The sequence below is a fragment of the Pseudorasbora parva genome, chromosome 3 (assembly GCF_024679245.1).
Source record: "Pseudorasbora parva isolate DD20220531a chromosome 3, ASM2467924v1, whole genome shotgun sequence".
Classification (NCBI taxonomy): domain Eukaryota; kingdom Metazoa; phylum Chordata; class Actinopteri; order Cypriniformes; family Gobionidae; genus Pseudorasbora; species Pseudorasbora parva.
The window spans coordinates 49,018,906-49,032,337 of record NC_090174.1 but is presented as its reverse complement, the minus strand read 5'-3'; the positions used below and the strand labels follow the sequence as shown (position 1 = coordinate 49,032,337).

The window sequence follows — 13,432 nt, the reverse complement described above, 5'->3', positions numbered from 1 at the left end:
AAGAAAAAAACACACACAACCCATCCCCCCCCCCCAACCCCCCCCCAACAAAAACTCACTTTAGATGGACTTAAAGGCCCAGCAAATGCCCTGACTGCCATAACTGGATCCTTTGGGCTTCTGGGTAAACGTGGTGACAGGTTTTCCATAGGCTCAGGAGACCAAGGTGCACCAATCACAGGCTGGGAGGAGTTATCGGTGGCTCTCAATAAGGGGATGTATAATCGATCTGTAACCAATCAGAAATCAGGTGTTAGAATATGAAATGCAACTAAATGTACATTTTTTTAAACGTTTTAATACACAAGTACCAGCAATAATCAATTGGCGAGCCAAGGTCCAATTCTGGACCCTGGCTTGGTTCCATCTGGACCACGGCACATAATTGTGGCATTTTACTGTTTCTACAGATTAAAGTGAGCAACACGTCAAAACAACGACACAGTTCACACCACATACCCTCATGATTGTTTGCGTATATACTCTAATATTTTTATCTGGACCCCAATACACTTCATTCAAGGCCTTTCCACTGTATGTCACTTCTTTCTCCTGCTAAAGACGAAAATAGCCACATTAAGAGCTGCAGGGGCCCAAGAGTTCATCTTTGATGACTGTTTTAAGAGTTTAGGATTGTTTACGGCTGCCCCCATGGAAACTTTTCACCAAAAAAAAAAGGATTGCCTGGAACTCCGCTAGGAAGTAAACAGAGACTGGACCTTTTGGAACTTTTTGGCTTACCTTCTAAATATTCATTCATCTTCTGTTTGACCTCTTGAATTTTACCCTTTTCTTTCATTCTTTCACAAATGACCTACATTAAGGGAATACAATGGAGGACTCATAAATAAGATAAAATAAATTATGAAATCCTTAGCATTAAAGCTAACGTATCATGGTTGCCGTACCTCAGAGGGTTTCTGGTTGTACTTGTTCTTGCAGTTCTTGTCAATGTCTGGATGAGAACAGAGTATGTTCACCACCTCTGGACAGCCAAATTTACATGCAAAGTGGAGAGGCGTCTCAAACCCCTATGAAACACAGGATACATCATTCAGTTGGCAGCATATTGATAGCTATCATATGCACGTACCAGACAGAAAAAGATGGTCAACACATTGGCATCAAAATAATGTTGGATTTTAAGATATTGTAAAATTCTGAGGCAGCACTGAAACGTTTTAATCCCTGATTAAAAATACCTGAAGCATAACATTTTACACAATATTTTTTATCTTATCAGAGTATGTTAACGTAATTACCAGATAATAATAACCCAGATGTTCTACTCTGAGCTGTTCACGTCCTTGAGTCAGAATTATGCATTTCTATGGAAACAATATTAACGTCAAAATGAATACAACATGAAATAATACATTTGTTATGCAAATGTATTATAGATAAAATAATTAAGTTAATTTAGGACATTAGACATTAGTTATCTAACTCTTTGCTAGCTACATCAAACTGGTTTGTATGTCTTGTTTATTTTCAGATTATTAAGAGTGAATTAATGGAATTTAAAAATAATTATATTAAGAGATAACTACCGGTACTTTTACGGAACTACATTTAATTAGTGCCATTTTCAATGTTTCTGTAGTTTTTTTTTTTTAAAGCAGTTTGAATGCCATAATTATTTTGACATTGCATAAACACACCTACAGTATATAGTAAGGGTGCAACAATATTGCAATACAAAAATGCAACAATATGCATAATGGACAGTAACAATCTGAATTGTGTATAGTTCACCCAAAATGAAAATTACTGTGTGAGAAAAAAATGTAAGTTTACAGAGTTTAAGTGTCAGTACTACATTATACTAATATAAATAATAGGGTGGGAATCACAGGGTACCTCACGACGATACCAATAATACACTCCTGAACAAAATCTTAAGACCAGGGGATTCATAACAAGTTTTACACATTTCGCACTTGTGGATCATAACCGGGTTTTAAGTGCTGATTCAAAATGCCAAAAAAAGAAACAGGAGCAAGAGACAAAAAATAGAGAGTAGGCAATTTATTGAAAACTGCATTTAAACTGAAACATCAGTTCATCAGCTGATCAAAAGTTTAAGACCATAGCCATAAAAAGGTCAAATCTGCACAAAAATATGGCTTTCATGTCATTGTCCTTCAATCAGTCATACTGTCAAGATCTCCTGATGGCAAAGACAAAAAGGCTTTCTCTCTTTGAACGTGGCAGGATTGTTGAGCTGCACAAGCAAGGCCTTTCGCAACGCGCCATCGCTGCTGAGGTTGGATGCAGTAAGACAGTCATTTTACATTTCTTAAAGGGGGGGGTGAAATGCTGTTTCATGCATACTGAGCTTTTTACACTGTTAAAGACTTGGATTCCGATCCTAAACATGGACAAAGTTTCAAACACTAAGTTGGACGTTTGATGGAGTATTTCTTTGTCAAAAATACTCCTTTCGGTTTCTCACAAGTTTCGGAGAGTTTTTTCGAGTATGGGTCCACTTGACGTTGAAAGAGCGCAAGGTCCTTGTATGGGCCGTACGGGCTCTTCTCCCGGCAGGGTGCGCGCGCGTGTGACTGAGGCGAAAGAGCAAATGCACGCCCATAAACACTGCTCTCAAGGTGCAGATTCACTCGTCCGTGCAACACTCCTGTCGCGCCGCGCTCCACTTTATTCCTATGGGTGACGTCAAGCGAGGGAAGGCAGCACTGCATTTGAACTGATTTGAACACAGAAATGACGAGAAGCGTCACATCACGCTTCGGTTGTGTCGCAATAGTGGATCTCCACGGTCTCTGCTGTCACAGGACTTCACCAAATCAACAAGAAGTGTGTTTTTGACGGATCGGTCCCAGCGATAAAGGTTCGGTCCTGCTTTGGAAGCAGGCGGTGAGTAAAACTGCTTCAAATGTCTATGCTGTTGGCTATCGTCGCATAAGTAAACATCAGTAAACAACACGATCGTGTAGAACGTTAGTTAATTTATCAATGGAGCATGCGATGTATGGTGTGTGTTTAAATACATTTGTTTAGCTGACCAATATAGGTGTCAGTTTGTTTATTGTAAAACCACCCAAACATAAAGCTAGGCCAGGGGACGCTCTCACAAAGTGTGCTTCTTCATTCAAATGCGCTAACGTTACTCCATTGTTTTTTTATATACTATCTGACGTGAAAAACCGTTTCGCTTGCTACTGCTAAGGTTTAGTCGCATACAATAGTCCATAAACCAAATCATGTCCTCATAAACTGCGAGTAAACCCACACAAATGTTGACAGGCCACTAAATACAGTAACTTACATACCACAGAGACGGACGTCCTGCTGCTGCTGTTTCTCATGTTGAATTTATTTCATCCTCCGGATCTGATTCTGGATCATATCTGTATTAGTTGAATCTGATTGATAGCCATGGTTTATTGGAGTAACGTTTTCTTTTCCACGCATGACGATGTCAGCTTTCAGAAGCTCTCGTGCTGTAGCTGCGTGCTCGTCATTCTTTAGTTCCGCCCACTAGATACGCCTCCAGCCGCTTGTTTTTTTTCCGGAAAGACTCGGTACAGCCTATATTTCTTTTATAAATATAATAAAACTAAAGACTTTTCGGAGATATGAAGGATGCAATACTACTCTATAGGTACTCAAGATTGACATGAGATTGACTGAAACTGAGTGTTTCACCTCCCCTTAAAAAAATCCTGAGAGTTATGGGACAAAAAAGTGGTAGACCCAAAAAGATTTCACTTGCACTGAGCCGCAGGATCCGACGGGTTGTCCGTGAAGACACAGGTCGATCCTCAACCCAAATTAAGGCCCTTACTGATGCTGACTGCAGCCCAATAACCATAAGACGTCATCTGCTAGAGAAGGGCTTCAAGAACAAAAACGTCTTCAAAGGCCACGTCTCGTCCCACGACAAAAACTTGCCCGTTTAGAATTTGCAAAGGACAACCAAACTTGGGACATTGAAAAGTGGAAGAAAGTTTTATTCTCTGACGAGAAAAATTTAACCTGGACGGTCCTGATGGCTTCCAACGTTACTGGCATGACAAGGAGATCCCACCTGAGATGTTTTCTACACGGCACAGTGGAGGAGGCTCCATCATGATCTGGGGTGCTTTTTCCTTCAATGGGAAAATGGAGCTTCAGGTTGTGCAGGGGCGTCAAACGGCGACTGGCTATGTGGATCTATTGCAGCGGGCATCCCTCTTGACCGAGGGCCCCTGTCTGTGCGGTAATGCCTGGGTCTTTCAACAGGACAGCGCTGCAATTCACAAAGCCCACCTGACGAAGGACTTTCTTCCAGGAGAATAACGTTTCTCTTTTGGACCATCCTGCGTGTTCCCCTGATCTAAATCCCATTGAGAACATTTGGGGATGGATGGCAAGGAAAGTTTACAAAAATGGACGTCAGTCCCAGGCCGTGGATGCCCTTCTTGAAGCCATCTTCACTACATGGAGCAACCTTCCCACCAGCCTCCTGGAAACAATCGCATCAAGCATGCCGAAACGAGTTTTTGAAGTGATCAACAAGAACGGTGGGGCTACTCACTACCGAGTCCTTTTTAGACACTTTTAGCACTGTTGTGCGTTTATTTTTGGGCTATGGTCTTAAACTTTTGATCAGCTGATGAACGGCCTGTTTGAGTTTAAATCCAGCTTTCAATAAATTGCCTACTCTCTATTTTTTGTCTCTTGCTCCCGTTTCTTCTTTTGGCATTTTGAAGCAGCACTTACAACCAGGTTATGATCCACAAGTGCGAAATGTGTAAAACTTGCAATGAATCCCCTGGTCTTAAGATTTTGCTCAGGAGTGTATTACGATACAGCAATTCTGCGATAATAAATATATTGCTAAGCAATCCTATAATCATACATCACGATATCTGTCAAACTATAAAAAGAAAATGCTTGTGAAATCGATAATGCAGGTTTTCCGGACTTAAATGCAGCTGGGGCATCTATTATTGTACTCGCATCATATTTTGTCTGCCATTCTGTTAAAAAACTCTTTTTCTTAAGCTAGTTAACCTATGTTCACGTTTCCCTCATGCGTTGAGTGCTACCTCGAGAAGCCATGAAGTAGTGACACTGGGAGTAGAAAAATCTATTTAGTTAGCATATAGATTCTCGTATAGCCCAGAGAAGGACAGCGATATATTGCCCTATCAATATTTTGTCCCACCCCTAATATATAATGTTAAATTCATATACTGGCATAATAATGCAATGGGGGAATATTTGTGGGTCCTGATTCCAAATGTCGTAGGTTACCAGTAAAAAATGGGCAAACATTAATTTATAAAATAATTCAGTTTTTCAGCTTCAGAACCATGAATATTTTTATTCTGGAGTCACCATTGTCCTTTGCATTGGTTTCCAGCATGTGATACTAAAATTAGCATTTTTATCAACTTTTACCATGTCTTGGAGTATCGCAATAATATTGTATGGCGAGTTCAGTATCAAATTGGGACCTGAGTGTATCATTACACCCCTAGTATATAGTATAAGTTCATGACAGTGTGAGCGACCATTAATGGAATTGATGCCGATTTCAGTCACTATTACACTACTATACACACTAACACTACTATGGTTAGGATGCTGCCTTTGAAGGTAACCAGCAAAAAGAGCACAGGAATGCAAACGCTGCTATTTCAATACATTCTCCTGGTTTCACAGACAAGGTTTAAACTAGTCCCAGACTAAAATGCATGTTTGAGTTGTTTTAGTTGAAACAGCTTACAATGAAATATCTTAAAATATGCCAGTGCCATTGTTTTGTCTCAAGAATCACTCTAGTAATGGTTTTTCCCCCTAGGGCACATTTACAAAAAATGCTCTTCTTATTTAGTACTTTTTTTTCTTGTTTCCAGTCTAAATATATACAAATTCTTAAATCAAGATGCATTTACTAGATAAGTAAAATAAAGTATTGTTTTCGTGGGGAAAATATTAGCCTAGAAATCTAGACACTCCCTAGCAGCAGCAAATCTAATTTGCAGCGAGTGTCGTCTAGCAACTCTCCATTGACTTGTGAGCTGTAAAAACCAAACTCTGGTCAGGCCAATCACATCGTGTATAGAGTCGGTGGGCGGGCTTAACATAATGACGGCAGAGTTGCGGCGGTTCTGCGTGCTACTTGTAAACAAAGAAGATGGCAAATGGCAGTCTTTCAAATTGGTTTAGGCCGTTACTCTGGAAGACTTGTTGTTAAGCTTTTCTTTGAGGAAAGAACAGCAACTGAAACCATTCTTAAAAAGGGAAGATGTGTTCGGAGTTTGGCTGATCGGATACGGCAAAAGTTTAATCTATCAACTGCAGAGGGAGTTTGAAAGACAATTGTTTATCCCACCCCTCGGATTGATTCCCAAAACAAACATCTTGATGTGGGTCTGGCTTGTCAGGCTAGAAAAATATCAAAATGAAGTGAGTTTTTGCTTAAAACAAGCAAAATTATCTGCCAATGGCACAGAAACAAGATTTCGATTAGTAACAATATTACTTTTCTCACCCCATTAGCAGATTTTTTGCAATGTATAAAAGCCACTTTAATGAAATCACCTAATTGAACTAAGGCCTAATCTTGTCTGTGATCCCGGCCTATCATGTTTGAACAGTTAAATATTAAAGACAGATTAAGATATAGCACTTACAGCTTTATCTGGCGTGTTGAGGTACAGGTCTACGATATACCGGATGCGTTTCTGCAGCATGCTCTCCTGGTCATCTGGGTACATAAGACGCATGAAATCTGGGTTCTCAAGAGTGTCCAACAGGATCTGAACAATGCCTGGCTGGTTCTCCTTAGCAGCTACATGCATCACGTTATACCTGCAGCCCTCCTGCGGTCAGATTTACAGTAGACAAACATTTAAAAGAACAACATTTAGAGACTTTACATAAGCTGGTGTGAATACTTAGAAGAACATGCTTAAAGTCAACATGAAATGGATACTATTTTCTTCCCTATTGTGACATATATCGAAGTGAAATGGCTTCTCAAACAAGAAAATAAATGTAGGGTGGGACTTAATTTTGTCCAATGGGAATTGACTGGATTGTCGTGGTTTGCTTTTGCTGCGATCTCATGTGATTCACAGGTTGTCCCATCCTTGTGCCAGTAAACATATCATCGAAGAGAAGGAGGAGGAAGTTATTTTGATAAAAAATGATGAGGGCACATGATTACTTATGCATAAATAAATCATTTATATCCACTGCAATATTCCATGTAAAATAAGAACAGTCTATTTTAATTTTATATATTTATTTATATTTATTATATAAGTATATAGCTGTCTTCACATATAGTTATAAGAAAATGGTCAATGTGGAAATATTTGGGATTTTGTAAATAAATAACTAAATATTAAGATACAAGGCCTGTTTCGGAAGAGACTTTGAACTTTGCAAAGCCAAGAGCTCACCATATCAAGTTGAATAAGATCCAAAATCTCCATTCAAACAGATCATGGTACAAAAGCTCTCACCTGGACTACAGTTGGATTGTCCCCTGACCCGATGAGGTAACGAGGGTTGCTCCAAACCAGCTCAGTAAAGGCAATCTCGTCTCCCTTCTCCACGGCCTTCCTTAGCTTGGCCGTCAAATCTTGTGTCCGAGGACTTTTAAAACTGTTTGCCTTCTCCCTGTTGATTGTGTCTGCCTCCATCATAGATGAGTGGTCTGGTTTGGGGAGTTTAACACACACACCATGATTAGCTTAACATATTTTACTTCATAAATTATTTTATAAATATTTATATTTCATGTAAAATATCAATTTTTAAACATGGTTGAAACTATTTAAAAAGAAAAAAATATATTTTTAAATGGACTTTACATCTAAAATAAGAGAGAGGTTATTCACCTTTGTTAAACACCAGGCCAGGTTTGACGGGAGAAACACAGGGAGTGTTTTTACTCGGTGAAGGGTAGTAGTCACATATGCCTTTGGCAAACTTCTCAGCATCCTCGCGATTGGAGAAAGCTTTAAACCGAGCTCCCTTCATCATTTTAACGGCCTGCAGAGCCTCTTTCTTATCAATGTACACATGGGCTCTCTCTAAAGAGGCAGAGGAAAAGAAAAGACCAACATAACAGGTTTAAGTCATCTGTACATGCATATAAAAGACTGTTATACTAACAACTCCCAGAATTAGAGCAAACAACCAATTACAGCGGTTACAAAAATCTTGATGCTGTTTTTTTTTTTTTTTAAACGCACACTATGGTTAAAATATTTTTTATTGGGGGGATCTAATGCTATTTTGCATGCAATCTAACTTATTTACACTTGTCTAACTTGTTACAGAGTTGGATTCATGCTAGACATGATCAAATAAAATAAAAAACGTACGAGTATGAGTATGGCCCTGTATGAAGTCGTAAAGGGAGGAATTCATTGTATGGGCACTTCTGAAGAGCGAGAGCAAGAGCACCCCCATTAACAAGCTTGGTTTGGGTTACGGAAGCCGTCTGCAGCGCTGTCATTTTGTTTTTAGACCACAAAATCAACAATGTCACTAAAGTAGTGTGTTTTTGGTTGTGAGGGAACGATAACCTTTATCAGCTTCGCAAATAACCCAGTGTTAAAGGAAGTGTATGTAAGATTGTGGCCAAAACTGGTACTGCAATCACTTTCAAATTACTAGAGCGGTGTCTCCGCCTCCCCCTCCCCCCTGTTTGAGGTTGCCAGATAAGCGGCAGGATCCGGCAGGAACGTTTGTAGCTGCAGCTGTGGTAACTAGAGCAGAGCTGGCAACCTGGATGCCCAAACACTACTGACTTCGCGATTGGTAGATAGGGGGAAGGTGGAGCTTCAGGCCAAAACACAACATGTCAACACAAACTTTAAATGACAATATCCTGGCCGGACTACTGTTGTCAGTGAGTTACGTATTTGAAATGAACATGATTTCTTAAAGTTGGGGTAAGTCTTATTTCAAAACCGTTTTAGAAAAAGGACACGGGCCGAGTGGAATAACAAACTGCCAATCAGCAGGTAAGGGGCGTGTCTACTATTGATGGTGAGAAGAGCGCTCGCTCTCGCTCTGTGCACGTCATTATTCAAAACACACGAGTCACACATGACGGACATTAGCCGAGAACTAGCCTAATATATGCTGCTTGACTATGCTTGTGTGTCATGTTCACTTGTTTGTCCATTTACGATCGTATTGTGGCTCACTTCAGCGATGATAAACACCCGTTCATTTCCACACCGTATGGAGCATCTAAATCTCATCAAGAATCAGCTCACACAATGTCTCCGACAAGTAAGATACTATACTCCGTCCTAATATATGTTTGCGTACTCTTTTTATGATCTATATAACCCTTATCCAGTCATAATTGTAATATGTCGTAAGTTGGACTGTCGGCTTGTCTACTATCGAGTTGTTCATGAGAAAAGTTTGTGATTTTGTGATCGCTATGATTCTCATCTTGTCATAATTGTAATATGTTCGTTAGTTGGACTGTCTTGCTCGTGTACTATCGAGTTGTTCGCAAGAATGGTTTGTGTTTTTGTGATAGAAGGGATGACTTTTTTATTGAATATTCGATCTGGATTAGATACACAGAGATTCTGCCGTAGCCGTTGATGCCTCTGGGTTACGTATGTGTGGGGCGGCGCTATCAAAATAGGAGCGAGACCCTTTTGGGGATAGGGGCGTGTTTGTTTTGGTGATTTGAAATACCAACAACGGTTACCAGATAGCACTTACCCCACCTTTAATGTCCAGTGAAATAGCAGGGCCATTTTATGATTAATTGAAATACATTTCTTACATACAGTTCCTTTAAGGAAACAGTGGATGCAGTTTGTTTTTTAGAGTTCTGCATGTGTGTTTGTTCCCGGTCACGAGTCTAAATTGCGAGCTGTGGGTGAAACTGCATCAAATGTCTAAGTTTTGTTGGCAATTGGCTCGCAAGTTCATATAATGTAAACAAAACCAAACGTATAGTGAATAGAAAGTTATCCTGGAATAATGTCATGATGTAGTGTGTGTGTGTGCGCTTGTGACTCTTTAGTTCTGCCCACTGCACGCCTCCATGAATTCAGCTGTTTTCAGAAAGAATCAGAACAATGTATCGGTCTCACTGATTTCATTAAAATATTAAGCAGCACAACAGATTTCAACGTTAAAAAATAAAAGTTTCTAGAGCACCAAATCAGCATATTAGAATGATATGATGATCATGTGACACTGAAGACTGAAGAAAATGAAGCTTAAAATTCAGCCTTGCATCACAGGAATGAATTACATTTAAAATAATTTTAATGGTAATTATTTCACAATATTAGTTTTTATTATAGTTTTTATTCATCGGTTCTAACTCTCTAGCGGCTGACCAGAGCACTGCAATTATTTCTCATTTTCTAGATTATAATCAAATAGATTTCCCCACACATTTTGCATCTTTCCTGTGCGTTGCGCATGTTGTATCAGTAGTGCAAGGCAGTGCACACCCACAGATTAGAGGGAACATTGCTTGTGCCTAAATTAAAGGTAAAACTTCTTACCATTCCTAGCCAGTACATCCTCCCACAAAGGACATACCCCATAGAAGAAGGTGGGGGACACCTGTGCAGTTTTAGAGGGAGTCTGTGCCTGTGAATTCTCCACATTACAAGGGCACACCGCTCCACTCAGAGCCTCCTCCTCCGGCGGGTTGAGGCCCATGCCGTACCCAAAATCTCCATCCTCGCCTGTGGCCGGATCTAGGGTTGTTGATGTGGCACTGGGTTGCACTACGCTCCGAGAGCCTTCCAACGAGGCACTGTTCCCACCGCTGGCATCGGGCTCAGTGAGTCCAGCAGTCTCCACTAGAGCCCTGGCAAGTTTACGCTCAAATATGGCTCTTGTTGTGGCAGTGATGGGGCCACACTTCAAATTGGCTTTAATGATCTCCTCCCTCAACTCGTCAGCAGTGAGACCTTTCAACCTGCTCAGGACCGCGTCCATGCTTCTGTTGTTTTGGCTACCTGATTATAAAAAAAACACATTTGGGGTTATGAAAAAAAATGGGTATGAAAGCACACATGCAGAAAAGGGAGCACTGTATAATGTGGCATTTATAAATATATACCCATATTTCCCCCAAACTAGTTCAGCACAAATGAACGTAAAGTTTAGGGTGTAGGGTTGGGTAAGGGGTTAGTATTGTTGTCACATTTTGTAGGCAATTAGCACTGTGATTTAAATGACCAATGAAATCTTAAAAATTGACTGTGGGTCGGAGTTTGCACTGAACTGGTTGGGGGGTAGGCTATCATGCAGGACTGCTAGCAAAGATAGTATAACACAGGTAGGGCCCTTCATGTAATGTTCTGCACACACTCCCGGTGGTTTAGAGAAATAATTTACTTCCTTTTATTGCTAGGCTATCACATAAAATATGCATGAAGAATAAATGCAAATGTACAGACTGAATATAGTACTTAACTAGGAATGAAAAGCACCAATGATAAAAATAAACAACAAAATAAACAGGAATGGGACACCAAAAATCACATTTAGATTAATAAACAAAACAACAAAAAACAATCCAAAACAAGGACAATTCCACAAATATTAAGTGCAGTTTCACTAAAAGTCAATGTCTAAATATTTGCATATATTAGTATACCTTTAATGGTTAAATTTAGAAGCAATTTAGATGAGACTTCCCTTACATTTTTTTTACATATTGTTTATAAGAGGCAATGCCCATGCTTTTTTTCACCCCCACAATATAGACCGGAAACAAAGTTATCCCAATATGAGACATATGGAACTGCTGAAATTATTTACTTCCTCCACATTTATGAAACGCGCCGTGACGTTGTGGCACGTCATCGCGGCAGTTAAACTGACAGCATAAAGATCCTTTACATTAAAACAAAACCAACGTGTGACATGATGTGCAGCTGTTCAGATCGTGGCGCCGGTCACGTTTGATCTAAACTCGCCTAAATCTCATCCTCTGTTAGGCAAGCATGCATTTGCAACATATAAAAAGTTTATTGAAACCGAGGTGTCACGCCCAAACTACCATCCATTGTAGTTTCTGTCTGTATATTAGACGATCATGATAAATGGAGATGACAGATCAGAACACGGATGATGAAAATGTCACCCGTCATTTTAGCACCACTTACCATCTATCAGCTGAGCAGTGATGCCGTGCCTGATGTGAAAGCGCAGGTGTGCATGTGTGATTTCTTAAACGATTATGTGAATGTGAATCGCGCGGACGCTCTGGAAGGGTCGCATTGTTTACAGCTCGGTTTGCGCATGCGTGTGGCACAGCCTGCGCATGCTCAGTACAGGGTTCATGTGTGTTTTAAACGCCGGGTGCAAGGACTATCTGGTGAGTCGGCTCTTTGCAAAGAACTGAATGAACCGGTTCACAAAATCCCTGGGTTGGAAAATTGTATTTTATTCCATTATTATAAAAGTTAAAATTAAATAAAAAATATACACATTTAAATTTCTCAACATATTATTTCCATGCGAATCAGTATTTGCAGAAATGTACGATAGATAAAGACAAAATACTTTTGATTAATATGTTTTATATTTATTTTGTCATTGTTTTTATTTTTATACGACTTTATTTACAAAAAGAACATGTAATGCGACGACGGGATGTCAGAAATTCCAGCACTAAGTTACGTAAAGGAATGCCAGAATTGTTTGAAACGAACTGTTCGAAAGAACCGATTCTCGGAAGAGTTACGACTTCCCATCAGTAACGTAATTATCACATTTAAAAGTCAATACTCCCACTACAATGACAGTCCAACAATATAGCAATTAATCTCATCACGTCATATTTAAATTTGACAGGTTGACTCTATTAATGAAGACAAAAAGGGAGAAGCAGTGTAAATGAGCCATTAAAAACTCAGCCTGATAAGATAAATATTATAAATATTACCTCTGCTTCTGTCTGCAAATATATCAAGGCTGCGGGTGGAGATGGGCTGCACACCAAGAGCTCCTTACATGTTTAGCTTCCATACAGCCATGCCTATTGGCACTTATTGTGGCAGGACAGGAACAAATAGCTCGCGCTCGATAATACCGCGTTATGTACAAGAGCTATAACCACGCACAACTGGAAATATGGGGTGCACAGAAATCACGCCATTTGTTTCAAGTTAACGCCTGAGGAAAATGTGCCTCCCGGAAGTCTCTCTCTCGCTCGTTGTATATTTTCTTGTATTTGAATTGGTTTTAGTAGCGCTCCCAAGTGTCTACATCATGTATTTATTATACTAACAGGATGGAAGCCTTTTCGGTCACGGAAAAATGAATACAAAGGTTATTACGAGTTTATAAACTTGCAATTCGGAGTTTTTTATTCGGCAATTAATTATTATTAATTTATTCCGTGGTGGAAATAAGATAAAAAACAATGTAAAATGCATAATGAAAATGTTCATACTGT

At 39.7% G+C, this 13,432-nt stretch overlaps 1 protein-coding gene across 2 annotated transcripts in view; it reads right to left on the bottom strand.

Moving 5' to 3' along the window:
- ankle2 (ankyrin repeat and LEM domain containing 2) overlaps window positions 1–13,172 on the bottom strand; it is a 29,119-nt gene extending 15,947 nt beyond the window's left edge. Inside the window, exons 1-8 of one of the 2 annotated variants that reach the window (XM_067439355.1) lie at window positions 12,920–13,172; window positions 10,521–10,982; window positions 7,863–8,057; window positions 7,485–7,678; window positions 6,648–6,836; window positions 909–1,031; window positions 742–814; window positions 60–229 (exon numbers count right to left, since the gene is read on the bottom strand). In XM_067439355.1, the coding sequence (XP_067295456.1) occupies window positions 60–229; window positions 742–814; window positions 909–1,031; window positions 6,648–6,836; window positions 7,485–7,678; window positions 7,863–8,057; window positions 10,521–10,962 (1,386 nt within the window). In that variant the 5' untranslated portion in view covers window positions 10,963–10,982; window positions 12,920–13,172. Of the gene's footprint in view, window positions 1–59; window positions 230–741; window positions 815–908; window positions 1,032–6,647; window positions 6,837–7,484; window positions 7,679–7,862; window positions 8,058–10,520; window positions 10,983–12,137; window positions 12,273–12,919 lie in introns of those variants that run through there. The other variant, XM_067439354.1, reaches the window with a different exon arrangement.
- Between the last annotated feature and the right edge of the window lie 260 nt (window positions 13,173–13,432).